Source organism: Juglans regia, chromosome 16 (assembly GCF_001411555.2).
Source record: "Juglans regia cultivar Chandler chromosome 16, Walnut 2.0, whole genome shotgun sequence".
NCBI lineage: Eukaryota > Viridiplantae > Streptophyta > Magnoliopsida > Fagales > Juglandaceae > Juglans > Juglans regia.
Genome location: NC_049916.1, coordinates 24,448,214 through 24,463,131, shown reverse-complemented (window position 1 = coordinate 24,463,131; position 14,918 = coordinate 24,448,214). Strand labels below are relative to the sequence as shown.

Here is a 14,918-nt window from a genome sequence, read left to right as displayed (position 1 = left end):
TACAAGAGTAAAATAAGAGTACCACGCGGTGAATGACAAACAAATAATGAAGAATCAGTAGTGCTACAAAGAAAGTCATAAGTTAATAAAAAACTGTTGAATTTGTCAAACCAAGCTCGGGAAGCCTATTTGACAACAGGAGAGAATGTCTCATGGTAATTTATGCCATCTTCTTGATGAAAACCTTTAGCTACTAAACGAGCTTTTAACCGATCCAGGGAGCCATCAACTTTGAGTTTGCTTTTGAAAATCCATTTACAACCTATAATAGACATAGTAGAATCTTGAGGGACAAGAGTCCAAGTGTTATTCACAAGTAAGACTTGTAATTCATCATGCATTGCTTGTAACCAACCAGGATGTTTGAGGGCCGAGCGAATGGATTTGGGCTCAGTCGGAATGAAAACAAGGTCATGCAAGTGAGCATATTTGGGGTTAGGCTTACGATTACCAGACTTGGATCGTGTGACAACGATGGTAGCAAGGGTCACTAACGAAATGGTGGGAGGGTTAGTGTGTAGTAGGGGCGCAGTCGTGGCAGTATCAGATGCTGAAGATGGAGATATAAGTAGTCTCTTGGCACTAATGAAGGGTGGAGTAGGTGCAGGACAAGGGACTGAAGTGGATAGAGGTGGAAGAGGAATATCCACCACTATGGTGGATGAGGAAGGTTTGGGACCTACTTCGGGTATGGTGGAGTTAGAGAAAGGAGTAGGAGGAATAATTCACATATCAAACGTGGAAAAGACCAACTTGGTAGGTGAAGGTTACCAGGTTGTTTAAACGGAAATGTTGACTCATCAAACACAACATGGCGTGAGATGAAAGTATGACCAGAAGGAGGGTGATAACATTTATAATCTTGATGCTTATCATTATAACCCATAAAAACACAAGGAAAGGTTTTAGGATTAAATTTTTTTTTTTCTCGTATCCCATACTAGGCAGAGTAACATTTTTCTACGTGTAAAGTCATCTGTCAGTTTACGGAGCTATCATCCATCTGCGATTTTCGTCTGGGATTCCGTAGAACTTAGAACATCTGTGGATAAAAAAGTGTTATTTAATACTTTTGTTTAAAGTAAGGCAGCCTCCGTTGTAGTCTAGTTGGTCAGGATACTCGGCTCTCACCCGAGAGACCCGGGTTCGAGTCCCGGCAACGGAATTTATTTTTTTGATAATAAGTTAATAAACCTTTGATATTATACTCAATAACTGTATAAATTGAGTACTGGGCTTCTTGATATTATTTGCATAGGTTTAGGCAACAGCATAAAGGCCCAACCTTGATTTGGAAGTCCGAGAGCCAGAAGTTGTTAAGATCAAGTCATTCTGATAAGAGCAAATCCAGTCCAAAAGCTTATTTGAGCTGTGGATATAGGCAATTCAATTCAATTTGGATTAAAAAAAAAAAAAATTCTTCTCATACTATTTATCATTCTAAGACTGCGTTTAATTAAGTCGAATTGAAACGATAAAATATTATTTTTTAATATTATTATTATTTTAAAAATTAAAAAAATTAAATTATTTATTATATTTTATATTAAAATTTAAAAAAATTATAATAATAAATTGAGATGAGTTGAAATATATTTAAAAAATAAACAAATCCTTTCAATTTTATAAAAAATGTCTCTATATTTTATAAAAATAAATTATAAATATAAAATATAAAAATAAATAATAACTAATGCATAAAACGATAATTCTCAACAGTGGTGCCGCTGTAGTGCCACCCATTCAATTTTATATGGGATCATTAAAGTTTAAAAAAGAGAATATGCGTAAAATTTTCGACTTTTGTTTTCTAAAAATTTAAAAATTTATTCTTTGTTTACAATTTAAATTAGATATTTAAAATATATATTTAATAAAAATATTCAAATATCAATACAATAAATTAAAATTAAAATACAATATATTATTATTATTGTTGTTATTGATTCTAAGCAAAGCATCGGTGGTAATTAGCTCTCTGAAGGGTTCCCCTCGAGTCCCTTACGTATTGATCCCTATTTGCGACATTGTGCTTTCGAATCCACAAAGGTAAGCGGCTCCCGATTCTCTATTTTTCTTGCCTTCGAATATCAATTCCTTCCTTATCTTCCCGATATTATTAGTGTTCTTGCAGAGTTTTAGGGCTTAAGGTTCATCTCTACTCTTGCCTACTTGCTTCTATTGCTTTCAATTTTTCACCCAAGCCTAGAATTTTGCTTCTTTTTTTTTCCGAAGAGATATGTTGCTTCCCGATGCTAATTAAAGACAGTTTAAAGATTTACCTCAAGGTCAGAAGTGCCAGAATTCCATGAAAAATTAGAGCCTTAATTGTGTTAATCACCGATTATCCGAAATTGTTAGTGTTCTTGCAGAGGTTTAGGGCTTAAGGGTCGTCTTGAAGCTTGCCTACTGGCTACTATTGCTTTCAATTTTTACCGAAGCCTAGAATTTTCCCTTTTTTTTTTTTTTCAAAAGAGAGATGTCGCTTCCCGAGGCTAATTGAGGACGGTTTAATGATTTTTCTTAAGGTTCGAAGTGCCAGAATTACGTGAAAAATTAGAGCCTTAATCGCGTTAATCAACGATTTTCTGAAGAGTGCAAGTTGATAAGATTATCCCAAGAGTTTAAGCTGATAAGACTGACTATTGGTGATTTAGAGTGGTATCAAAGCAATGATCCTGAATTCCAATTGCGATTTTATCTCCAAATTAAAATGTCATGATAGGTTTTCTGTCTTCTCCATATATGAGGGGAGTGTTGAAAAGTATATCGATGATTTTCCTATTAAGTTTATTCTTTTCTATCATGTTGAGCTTTGTTGATTTGACAATTGTCTTATTTTGCTCCAGTTCTAACAATCTTATTAATTCCATGAAATCTGTATTGCTTTTCATTTTATGGTATTCATTAGGCGCCTTATCATAGATTCATATGTTGTTTGTTTATAAACTAGTGGATATGGTATAGACGACACTTGCTATTGATGCCCTTTGCTTGCCACAATTGTGAGCTCTCTTAAAAAGGTTAAATAGAAGGAATCTCGAGTCTGATAAGCTGCATATTTGACCCAGGCACCCAAACTGCCATAATTCTCCTGCTGTTTGTGTGGTTGTTATACTACTACTACTACTACTACTACTACTACTACTACTTGCAGTCCTAGTGTGCAGCACTTCATTTTGAAAAAAGTGAGTAACATGAGACCCATATGAAAAATTAATTTTTTAATAGTGGACCCCACATTTTTTCAAAAGGAGTGTGCGGTGCTTGTACAACCCATGACTGTATCTAATATTACTCGTAAGCAATATCCTCATATGTGAAAGAAATGGTTGGCGCCAGTGTTATGGTGCTGCTGTGCAAGTGGTAGCAAGGAGGATATCTCTTTTTGCGTTGTATAGTTTTCTAGGTCTAACTGATTATGGATAAGGGACACTTGCACCTGAAATGGACGACAAGGTAAGCATTTTTGAAGTTTTCTAATAGGTGCAACTGATCGGATTAGACATGCATGGAACTCCCAATTTAAAATAATTATTACTGAGGAATTATATATATAATGTGTCATTTGTTGAACTTGTTTCCATTTGTATGCTTTTGCAATCATTTCTTTTAAGAGAAATGTTTGGTTCGCAAAAAAATCTCGCAAAACTAAAGTTCACAAATTGGTGTGGCTTTTTTGTGGTGCATCAAATTGCAAAGTTCTTTTGATTTAATGTATTACATTTAACCACATCAGTTTGTGAGTTTTACTTTGGTGAGATCTCTTTGTGAACTTAACACTTCTCTTTTTTTTGAAGTCCTTTTCTCCACTGACATTGGTCCCAAACATTTACAGCCATGGATATAGAACATGTCCTGAAGGAAGGCTCTATTTCTTCTCTTACTCTGAGTTCGGTAGAGTCTAATCAGAGAGGAGGTGTGCTTTCCCCAGAAGATTTTGCTTGGGTTGACTCGTGCCTCGTCCAAGATCCTGAAATTTCAAAGGGGAGTTGCGATTCTCTAAAAGATGCCTCACAAGAACTCCTCAGTTCCCAATCCAGATCATTCAGCTCTGCTGCAATTAGTTGTTTTTTTCAAGAAGGAACTGATGTGGAAATACCACCTTCCTTGGAGGAGGCAGATACTGTGCATTTCCGAGGAAGAAGTGATGATGGCATTGTTCTCCAAACATGTGCAGCCATGGATGTGGAAGATGGCCTGATAGAAAGCTCTAACCTGAGTGGAGAAGTGTTTTCCGGAGAAGATATTGCTTGGGTTAACTCCTGCCTGATCGAAGATCCCGAAGATTCAGTTAGTTGGGCTTCTCTGAAAAATGCCTTACTAGAAATTGTCAGTTCCGACTTCAGATCATTCGACTCCTTTGCTGCAGTTAGTGGTGGTTTACCCGAAGGAACTGATGTTGAAATACTACCTTCCTATGAGGAGTCAGAGACTGTGCAGTTCCAGGGAGAAACCTCAGATGACCTTGTTCTCATTAACAAAAAAACAGAAAGAGATGGTGATCATCTTCCACTCAAGTTTAAGAATAACAGTTTGAAGTCTTTAACTTTGAAGGGAAATCCATTTCTGCCAACTTACACTGAAGGCGTGAAAGAGAGTGAAAGTATTGAACCAAGGCTTGATTTGGGTTCTTCAGCTTATGGGATGGAGCCCTCAACTGAGGATATCTTCAGGGTTTGGGATTTGGGCATTCCATCCGAGGAAGATGAATTTGGTAAACAATTAAACAAGGCAGCCCTAAGAGAAGGTTCATTCAAGCCAATGCCATCAACTTTGAATGATTTAGAAGTATCCAAAGATGTCGAAGAAGTGTTTCCTGACCATCTAGTTTCAGCCATGGCAGACCTTTCTTTGAATCAAACTTCTAGTTAAACGAATGTGCATATTCCCTTTGTTTTTCCCCCTGCTGCTGACGTATGGTTTCAAGTTGTTTTGATGTGGTTGTTAAACTTTCCCCGGAAATTGAACCTGCTGTCTTTCACTATGCATTGACAGATTCGAAATTTAAATAGCATCTAGCCATAACAGTTCATTGGGTTATGACAGTTAGATATGAACCCTGAATCTTCCACAGTGAACCGTAGAAGATTTTGAGATTTTGTTCTTGTTTCCATTGTCGTAATACCAATTGATTTTCATGGAAAGTCAATTACCTGCAACTTTCTCTCATTCTTCTATCTGGATGCTTGAAGATAATCGGTTTACAGCATTACCTATTTATTTAGTTATTTATTTTTTCAAGATTTTTCAATGTAGAACTAGCAGCAGCTGTTTGCAATGTTGAAGGCCGTGTAAACGCCAGAACTGCGTCCCTCATGCTCACCGAACTGGGGTTCTGCATTGCAATTCTACATAATTTTGATGAATGAATTCTTCATGGAAACAAAAATCAGAAGCAGGGCCCTGATACGCGCATAACAATTGGCAGGACCTTAACCCACACGTCATTGGCATTGTACATCCACCGTGCATATGCAAATTGGATGGACCCACCCAATGATATGCATAAACGGACAACGGTCAACACCAATTTGTGTATGCATGGTGGACTACTGGTATGGAAAATCATGGGTGATCACGTGAATCAGCTGACCTGGCAAGCTATCGACCGTCGACAGGAAAATCACAACCTCTCGTACTGTAAAACTTAACCATGGCCATTAGTAAGAAGCGAATTAATTCAAAGCAAGAGAAATAAATAGCAGCCTCATGCTTGATTGGATTCCTTTTATGGTCAATGTGATATCTTTGTCCATTCCTCTTAGCTTAAACGGATTGAGAGTTGAGATGAAAGTTAAAAATTGAATAAAATATTATTTTTTAATATTATTATTATTTTAAAATTTAAGAAAATTGAATTGTTTATTTTATTTTATCTGAAAATTTAAAAAAATTATAATAATAAGATGAAATGAATTGAGATCATTTTTCAATCCAAACGGAGCCTAAGGACAAATATCACAATTTTTTTTTTCTTTTTCCTTTTTTTCCCTCTTTATATATCATGTTTTTACGAGGTGGGAAAAAAACCATCCATTTCAACCACGTATGCAGCATGACAAGTCAGCAAGTTATCATCCACTTGGCGAATCGTGATACGTTGGCTCACACCAGCCTCAAATGGGACATCTTTGAGAGTACACTTACAATTATAAATACAGTGAGTGAGAGTGCATGTGTGGTAAAGAGGCTCAAAGCAGCTAGAGGAGGAGATAAGATTGCTGCAATCTGCAACAAGAAGCTGCAAGCAATGGCATCGGCATCTCTCCTCAAGTCATCTCCTGTCCTTGATAAATCCGAGTGGGTGAAGGGCCAGACCCTCCGCCAGCCCTCGTTCTCCGTCGTCCGGTGCCACCCGGCCACCGCCACATCCGCCCTCACCATCCGCGCAGGGTCCTATGCTGATGAGCTTGTCAAGACAGCGGTATGGATAGAAAATTCTCTTCACTTTTTTATCATTACTAGAGTAATACTTCTTTGTGCTTATCAAATTTCATGAACAAACTCATGATAAGAACTTGGGAAGAAACATGTTCAAACACGTAGAATATTGCCTAAAAAAAGTGTAGTCCCATTCCCACAATTCTCAATTCTTTCGAGCTTTCCGTTCTCTTGCTGCATCTCATAGAGCCACACTAAGGAAAAACTACTAATAATAATATGTCTTTTCTCGGATGTAGAAAATCGTCGCATCACCAGGACGTGGGATTTTGGCCATGGACGAGTCTAATGCTACATGTGGGAAGCGTCTGGCTTCAATTGGGTTAGAGAACACTGAGGCCAACCGCCAAGCATACCGTACCCTCCTTGTGACAGCTCCTGGCCTGGGTCAATACATCTCTGGTGCTATCCTGTTTGAGGAAACCCTCTACCAATCCACCACTGAAGGAAAAAAGATTGTGGATATTCTCGTTGAGCAAAAAATTGTCCCTGGTATCAAAGTTGACAAGGTAAGCGACGAAACAGCCCTGATATTTTGAGTCAGTTTTTGTTGTTGAAAAGGTTTTCTGGGTTTTCGTTTAATTTCGGTATATATTATATATATATATATATATATATATATATATATATATATGCTTTAAGGCCTTGTATATCTATATTTGCTATCACAAAGACGAATAAAGATCATCTTTGATAGACTGATCGAGTCGGATGGTCCAAATCTAAAAAGAGATGAGATATACGAGACAGACTCTACAACTTTTAATGCTATGAGCTATCTAAGAATTTCGAACAAATCTTACAGTGAGGTATTTAATGTTTTGTACATCTCATTTATTAAAAGAGACTTTACTGTCACTAAACTTGTACACGTTTTATTTTCACTTCAATATCCTCTCTCTCTGCAATAAATGAAATGGATAGTTGGCACTTTTGATAACCAACACACGCGCACAGATATATATATATAGAGAGAGAGAGAGAGAGAGAGAGAATATAAGTATGTAGAGAACATTTTGTTTCCATGGAAAATAACATCAATATGTGGTTTAATTAATGAGAACAAAAGGGTTTGGTGCCCCTGGCCGGTTCCAACAACGAGTCATGGTGCCAAGGTCTCGACGGCCTCGCTTCTCGCACAGCTGCTTACTACCAGCAAGGAGCTCGTTTCGCCAAATGGTACAAATCCAAACCCCTATCTTTTACGAAGACTATAGCTCATATATATATATATATATATATATATATAACTAAAGAGAATGTAATGTAACATATATCAACTTGATCAACTAGGCGTACCGTTGTGAGCATTCCCAATGGTCCATCTGCCCTGGCAGTGAAGGAAGCAGCCTGGGGTCTTGCCCGCTACGCTGCCATTTCTCAAGTAAGAACACATAAATTGTACCATATATATAATATTCAGTCAGCATTTGAGAGAGTGTTTCTGAAAGCAATGGGAAGTAGTTTTAATATGGTAATCATGAATTGTGTTGGATGTTGTAGGACAATGGGTTGGTCCCAATTGTGGAGCCAGAAATCCTGCTTGATGGTGAGCACGGCATTGACAGGACATTTGAGGTTGCCCTGAAGGTGTGGTCTGAGGTTTTCTTCTACCTTGCTGAGAACAATGTCCTGTTTGAGGGTATTCTCCTCAAGCCTAGTATGGTGACTCCTGGAGCCGAATGCAAGGACAGGGCCACTCCTCAACAAGTCGCCGACTACACCCTCAAGCTCCTTCACAGAAGAATCCCCCCATCCGTGCCTGGAATCATGGCAAGTGTCACAACATATGATAATAAAGTTCTATACACAATTCTTGAATATAGTGATGATTTAGGTACTAATTTTGATTTTTCTTTTTGTTTGAGCAGTTTTTGTCTGGTGGCCAATCTGAGGTTGAAGCAACTTTGAACTTGAATGCCATGAACCAATCTCCAAACCCATGGCACGTGTCTTTCTCCTATGCCAGAGCCCTCCAGAACACTTGTCTTAAGACATGGGGAGGCAGGCCTGAGAACGTCAAGGCAGCTCAGGAGACACTGCTTCTCCGTGCCAATGCCAACTCTCTTGCCCAGCTTGGAAAGTACACTGGTGAAGGAGAGTCAGAAGAGGCCAAGAAAGGCATGTTCGTCAAGGGCTATGTCTACTAATCAAGCTGTTTGTGCCAAAAGCAATAGATGATGATGATGATGGAGGAATGAAATACTAGTTTCTATGGATTGTACTGTGCTTTAAAGCGTGGAAACTATTTTTGTTCATGATTACATGTACTTTTAGCTACTTAATAGCCTTCTTAATGAGATTAGGTAGTGCATGTGTTCTTAAATTTGCATCATCACAAGCTAAAGTTCTTGAACTTGATATGTTGTTTAACATCTAAAATCTGGCCGGAATTCTCGCTAGAATCAACTCCTCGTTACCATTGATTAGTTCTGTGTAGCTGTTTAGCTCATCTTCGAACAATGCCACTGGTCAGAGTATTCCAACATCAAGCTAAGTTCGTAAGACAGGGTCGCAGAAGAAAGCATTAGTATATCTCACTGGTTGATCTTATACCACTAGCACGAAGCTGATTTAATCTTTGGATCTGGTTGTTGGCACAAGAACAGCCAAACATAAATTCTTTCAGACCTATGAGCACCCCAAATTTTCAATTTTTCTTTGACCGTTAGTGCATCGCCAAAGCCTACCATTCAAAATTTCAATTTCTCACGGTATTCTAGCCATGTTTGATCTACTAGCTGGATTGTGTTACACCACGGTAATGGAAGAGTGATTCAAATGATGCGTTAAAAATCATTTCTTCTTTTGCAAGTTAAGGTCTCAGTAATCGGTATCCTGTGGGGCAGTGTGTATGGGACCAAAACATAAACCATCATCAAAGCAATTCAAGCTAAGGTTAAGGCAGCAATGGCTCAATTTACAGCTACTCATTGCACGTTATAAGTATATCACGAGTGCTACAACGGGAGATAAGTTCCTCTTTCAAGTTCAGAATTAAACTGTCAGATTTGAGTTCATGTAAAATGTGTGTTAGGGGAGACGTAAGTAGAACGTTTGCCTTTTGTCTTGGGATAAGTTCTACTCAGTCTTGTGCTAGTTTATCACAGTTGGTCACAAGCAAAGATGTAGCAGCCAGTATTATGAAATATGAGTGCGTGTGTGGAGAAAAGGCTGCCTGACTCAGTTCACTTCATTGCTTTCAACTACTGATTCATCAGGGTCTTTATATAAGAAAAGAGCCTGGATGCTTAAAATAGTAGCCACTTTCCCCTTTACAGTCGATAAATTCCATGCATTCAAGAACTTACTTTTCTCACTTAAGTAAACAGATGTTGTTTGTACCCAAGTAAACAAATATTCAGAAAATGTTGAAATCAAACGAAAGTTAAGTCAACCTTCAACTGCATTTACTTGTAAAAAAAAAAAAAAAACCTTCGAATGCATAAAGGAGGCTCCATGTCGAGAGAAAATATACAATATACACAGCTCTTCAACAGCTTCTGTAACGTTGTGGTTTTTTTGTATTAACCTAAAAATTCATACTGAGCCACCACACAGTAGCAGTCCCACTAATCCTGTAGCATTTAGTGAACAGCATGTACTGTAGTGTATTTTCCCAATCCGTAAAGCTGTAAAACATGGTGTCAACTTCATTGGGAGAGAGAGAGAGAGCAACATGATCCACTTCGGTATTAAATATAGGTGGTACCTTGCTCACTTTTCAGCTCTCTTTTGAGATCGCAAAGGAGCCAGACTTGCAGATTCATGATTAGTGCCGCTCCCAACATCCACACCCTGTTCAACTTCCCACAATATCTTTAAGTCCAAAAAATTAGAGCATAGAGAGATATATAATAGTGCCCCAGTGAAAGAACTGCTGACCTAGATGGACATTGAAAAAACAAATACCTGGTTGGTTGAAACTTGTTCATGTACCCGTTGGGGCCTGCTATTGAGATCAATCATTTGGTTTTCCATCTTGCTATCACTACCAATATTGTTGTCTAGCACTGGAATGAGAGGGACTCTGTGATTCTGCTGATTCTCTCTTGCCATGAGCTTAGGTGGCTGACTCTGCTCTTTTCTTGCTTCATTTGGATCACGGGGTTGCAGCCCTAGTTCCTCCAAACGGCCAGATTTATCCCCTGGAAACTACACAGAGTGGAAGGCAAAGATTCAGGTGGCCTATGAGAAACACAAACCCAAACCAGTAGTTGCTTGTACACAGACACGAACCTCAACTCTCTGCCTCAGTAGGAGATATCTCCCGTGGGTTCTTTTGCCACCAACATGTACAATCATATCGCATTGCAGACAAAGTGAAGTGCCATCTATCTCACAGTAGAAGAAAGCTATGCACATACAAAAGTTCAATGAAAAACTCTTGCAAAAAAATAAAGGAAGGTACAATTTGCAACCAAAAGTACAAAATCCATTCATTTGCACTCCTTTGTTTTGGGCAATTTTCACACTCGGTTTGGAGTCGACAATTTTTCATTGATATCAATGGTTGAGTCCAAACTGAGAATGCAATTGCTAAAAAGTGGTGGTTTGGGGTGCAAATTGAAAGTTTTGATGTTTTGGGTTCCAAATTGTGAAAAAACGGTAGTAGTATGGGGGACTAAAATCATTACCCCAAAAGACAACATAAAATAAAATAACATACCAGGTGCATTTTCACATATGTCACAGCGCGGGACATCAGAGGGAGCAGCAAGCCCAACTCGTACATGCCTACTAGCAAGCTTGTTACACAAATGGACCTACAAGTCCAAAATACAGAAAACCATGTAATGCCAGTGTCATTGTTTTATTTGAAGGCCAGAGAAAGCAGAATGATTCAGAATTTACATAATCATCACCTCTCTCCTATAAAAAAAACTCCTGTACCTCTAAATGGAAAAACGACTTAAAGAATTTTAATTTGTGATATGTGAACTGATAGAACAATAGACATTAGAAAGTTACCATGATCTATCAGCCAATTTTAATTTAATGAGGCCAGTTTGTCATGTTTTAAAGCAATTACTCGAGTACAGTGAAAAAAAAGGCCTTATGTGAGTCCCCCCAGTCAAATCTCAAATCCCATGTTCAGATCAAGTCAAGCTTAGATAAAAAAAAACTGATCATTCATGCATAGATAACAATGGGCACTAGATAACAATCAGCACTAGATTAGTTGATATTGACTCCCTGCAAACCTTATTAATTGAACCCTATGAACAAATAAATAGATAACTAAACTTATCCTTTTCAAGAGAGATCTATATAAACCATCCAACCGATAATGCCTAATGCAAGTTGTCCAAGCAATAACATATCAAACACTGACCATACCTAAAAGAGTATGTGATGTGGGAAAATGATCTCAACACACTGAGCAACGCCCACCGGCAACCACATATGAGTGAAATTTATCAGGTTGCATGCTCACGTTTGACAAAGAAAGCCGCATACCAACATGAAAAAGGTAAGGGGAATTTTATTGAATTCAAGGTAAAGGTCGGCCAAGAACATACTATTCGAGATGAGCAATATGGACACTGAAACTCCTCCAAATGCGAGTGCGTGAGAGGAGCGATCGAGAGAGAGAGAACAATTGCATTGAAGCCAGAGGAGACCATAGAATTTGATTGACAACGATTATTTAAATAAATGGAAAGCAAATTACGGTTGACCACACCTCTAAATATTCGATTAGCTCTAACCCACCTCAGAAAAAACCTAAAAGAATCATTTTTCATATTACCCGACTCATAAAAAGCATAACAGGACCCGTCAAGTTTCCGTTTACGGTACCACTGAGTTGAATTATACATACGCAACGAAGTTCTGATCAACCCGATTCTCGAAGTCAACGTTTTAAAGATTAAATATGGAAAAAAAAAAAAAAAAGAGATTACCTTTTCATCGCAGGCACGGCAAAGAGCAGCCTCGTCGGCGGCGCAGAAAAGGATGGCAGGGGCGCTCTCGCACACGTCGCAAAGCGTTCGCATTTTCCTTGACTTGCAATCTGCTTCTAGTCATTCCTCCTTTATCATCTTCAATGTAATTTTTTTTTTTTTTCTTTTCAAAGATAAAAGGGAGTCACAATCAAGAACACATAGTCAATCAGACTTGGAGAGAGAGAGAGAGAGAAAGAAAGAAAAACTTTAAACAGATGAAAACAGAGAGATTTGTTGTTTGTATTAGAATAAGAAATCGGATCAGTGCAGGATGTTCTAAAGTAAACGACCGAGTGCCGAGGAAGATGGAAGAACATGTAACAAGACAGTGGGTAGATGTATTCTCTGTAACAGTTGACACCTGGCTAATACCCCTTGGGTTGTTGTACTTTGTCTTTGTTATTAGTCTCTATTACACCATATCCATTCATGAGTAGTAGGGACTACTACTACACACTTCTTTTCTTTCTTCCCTGCTTTCAAAAATTATGATACCTCAAACTTCCATTAAATGAAACACTTGCATAAATATTCTACTACATCTAATGGTTTTTGCAGCTTGATGGTATTTATGATGTTGTCTTATTAGAGATATCGAAAGAAAATAAACACTAATTAATAGTAAGGTATATGGACTGATGTCATAACACTCAAGCCTCCAAAATTCAGGAGGTTCGATCTCCCTCCTCAATGAATCAAAAAAAAAAAAAAAAAATCATAACTTTGATAATGTTTAGTTGCTTATTAAGATGGTGACAATTTGTGATAGGATGAAAAAACTAAATCGTGATGTTAATAGGTTATCATACTAAAAAAAAAAAAGAGAGAGTAAATTTGCTGTACCAGAAGAAGTTGGTACTAAAGATGGATTGGAGATGGCGTATTGGGAGAAGAGCTTGTAGCTGTAGCAGAGAGACCAATAGAGAAACGAAAGGCCAAAAGAAGAGAGAGATGTGTCGTTTGTCTGGAAAGAAAGGAAAATGACGGTGTCCCGCTGGGGGGATCCCGCTTATTTTCCCGTCCTCAATTTTTTTTTTTAGTTTTTTTAATATAGTGATTAATAATATTTTGAACTTTTTTAAAAAAATATTTAAAAATGTTAAAAAAATAATATAAAAAAAAAGTTTTAAATATTTTATATTTAAACGGGATCCGCCAGCGGGATCCCTATCTTTATCCGGAAAGAAAATGCAAGGAAATTCGGGGAAACAGGTGTTTTGTGGGTTACCAACTATTATATCCAAAGCCACAAGATTCGAGAGTAGTGAGTCATTGAAAGCTCCATCCAGTCCATTCTCGGCCATATCTGCCATTACCCCACCTTTACATTCAACACCTCTCCTTTTCCTTCCTTCTTTAAACGGAATACAACTTTCTTTTTACTCCCTACTTTTTCTGAAAATACCCTTATCACCTCCTATTATCATTAAATTTATTATCCCTTTTATAATTCTACATCCAAAATTATCACTTTTTTATCATCTAAATTATTAGTTTTTATTGTTCTTTCTTCCTCATAATTTCTGTCTTCACATTAATCCATCCCCTCTCATCTTCTTTCCAATGCTTTTTTCTTAGATTCATGCCACTCTGTCGCCTGAGTAGCTCATTGCTCGTTTATATTACTAGTTATTTTTATAATTTTTTTATAATTTTTATATTCACATTTTTTAATATATTTAAAAAATAAAAAATACATCAATATGTTTAAAATTACTTCTTTCATTATTAAATAAAAAAATAAAAATAAAATTACTAAGTCGTCAAATGGAACGATAAGTTTTGGACAGTATAGTAATTTTCATGTGAATAATATTACTATGTCATCTTATTTTATTTATTTATTTTAATCGTTTATGTATTTAATTTTTTTTTTCTTACTCATTTATTATAGAAATAATTATTAGTATATCGATATATTTTTTTATATTTTAAAAAAATTTAAAAATAGTAAAAAAATATAAATAAATAAAAAAAATTGCGTAGGGTTACGTCCAGCTGTACTGCTGGCCGGCACCCGAGCAGCCTTCTATATAGATAGGCTATAGCCTTGCTCGGCTTCGGATGGAGGTGGTTCTGAATTGGGCTATTCTGAACGCGTGGCCTAGCTATAGAGAAAAGGGAATAGCTGGCATTGAGAGGGTAAATGAACTGGGCCCCCAAGGTTTATTACTTTATTGTTTTGTTTTATGGGCTTATTTCGAAACCGTATTCAATGATTCATTCCTCGTTTGAAATGTAGGTGGATATGCTATTTTTATTGTAATTTATTTCTTATTTTAAATTTTATGGTTTTTAGTTATATTTATTGATGTAATTTATTGTAAATGACTTTTTAATTTAGGTGGTAAATATATAATACTTTCTAAAAGATATCACATCAACAAACGTGATTGAAAATGATAAAATTTAAGATGAATAATAATATTTTATTCAAGTTTCACCAAACTGAAATTGATTGTATAAAAAGCATAGAAATTATATACATACTCTCTAGAAGCAATATATTGATATACAATACAATAC

At 37.0% G+C, this 14,918-nt stretch overlaps 3 protein-coding genes and 1 non-coding gene across 7 annotated transcripts; 3 read left to right on the top strand and 1 right to left on the bottom strand.

The window, feature by feature from the left end:
- Positions 1-1,092: 1,092 nt before the first annotated feature.
- Positions 1,093-1,165, top strand: TRNAE-CUC. The gene has a single exon. It is a non-coding gene; the product is annotated as a tRNA-Glu (tRNA).
- Positions 1,166-1,926: 761 nt separating this feature from the next.
- Positions 1,927-5,099, top strand: LOC109006535. Its single transcript, XM_018985835.2, has 2 exons — positions 1,927-2,049; positions 3,839-5,099. The coding sequence occupies exon 2, from the start codon at positions 3,841-3,843 to the stop codon at positions 4,873-4,875; it is 1,035 nt and encodes a 344-aa protein (XP_018841380.1). The 5' UTR covers positions 1,927-2,049; positions 3,839-3,840; the 3' UTR covers positions 4,876-5,099.
- A 1,054-nt stretch (positions 5,100-6,153) lies between these two features.
- On the top strand, positions 6,154-8,802 carry LOC109006536 (fructose-bisphosphate aldolase 1, chloroplastic). Its single transcript, XM_018985838.2, has 6 exons — positions 6,154-6,427; positions 6,684-6,953; positions 7,514-7,623; positions 7,738-7,828; positions 7,948-8,217; positions 8,316-8,802. Exons 1-6 carry the CDS (start codon positions 6,254-6,256, stop codon positions 8,592-8,594), a joined length of 1,194 nt encoding a protein of 397 aa, XP_018841383.2. The 5' UTR covers positions 6,154-6,253; the 3' UTR covers positions 8,595-8,802.
- On the bottom strand, positions 8,708-13,371 carry LOC109006537 (B-box zinc finger protein 19-like). Of its 4 annotated transcripts, XM_035686268.1 has the most exons (8): positions 13,236-13,371; positions 12,850-12,851; positions 12,351-12,513; positions 11,114-11,210; positions 10,684-10,799; positions 10,357-10,599; positions 10,157-10,250; positions 8,708-10,076 (listed from the first exon to the last, which is right to left on the bottom strand). In XM_035686268.1, exons 3-8 carry the CDS (start codon positions 12,441-12,443, stop codon positions 9,985-9,987), a joined length of 735 nt encoding a protein of 244 aa, XP_035542161.1. In that variant the 5' UTR covers positions 12,444-12,513; positions 12,850-12,851; positions 13,236-13,371; the 3' UTR covers positions 8,708-9,984. The 4 variants fall into 4 exon arrangements, with proteins under 4 accessions (XP_035542161.1, XP_035542160.1, XP_018841385.2 ...); XM_035686267.1 differs by lacking the exon at positions 12,850-12,851; XM_018985840.2 differs by lacking the exon at positions 12,850-12,851 and having other exon boundaries at positions 10,157-10,242; positions 13,236-13,369.
- Between the last annotated feature and the right edge of the window lie 1,547 nt (positions 13,372-14,918).

What these genes read in the sequence shown, in the direction of transcription:
- LOC109006535 (XM_018985835.2), top strand. Translation starts at nt 3,841, where the DNA reads ATGGATATAGAACATGTCCTGAAGGAAGGCTCTATTTCTTCTCTTACT.
- LOC109006536 (XM_018985838.2), top strand. Translation starts at nt 6,254, where the DNA reads ATGGCATCGGCATCTCTCCTCAAGTCATCTCCTGTCCTTGATAAATCC. An exon ending in ATGAGCTTGTCAAGACAGCG is followed by an intron (nt 6,428 to 6,683) that starts GTATGGATAGAA and finishes TCTCGGATGTAG; the next exon opens with AAAATCGTCGCATCACCAGG. An exon ending in CATCCGTGCCTGGAATCATG is followed by an intron (nt 8,218 to 8,315) that starts GCAAGTGTCACA and finishes TTGTTTGAGCAG; the next exon opens with TTTTTGTCTGGTGGCCAATC.
- LOC109006537 (XM_035686268.1), bottom strand. Translation starts at nt 12,443, where the DNA reads ATGCGAACGCTTTGCGACGTGTGCGAGAGCGCCCCTGCCATCCTTTTC. An exon ending in GCCGTGCCTGCGATGAAAAG is followed by an intron (nt 11,211 to 12,350) that starts GTAATCTCTTTT and finishes TTGGACTTGTAG; the next exon opens with GTCCATTTGTGTAACAAGCT. An exon ending in AGAGCTGAAAAGTGAGCAAG is followed by an intron (nt 10,077 to 10,156) that starts GTACCACCTATA and finishes CATGTTTTACAG; the next exon opens with CTTTACGGATTGGGAAAATA.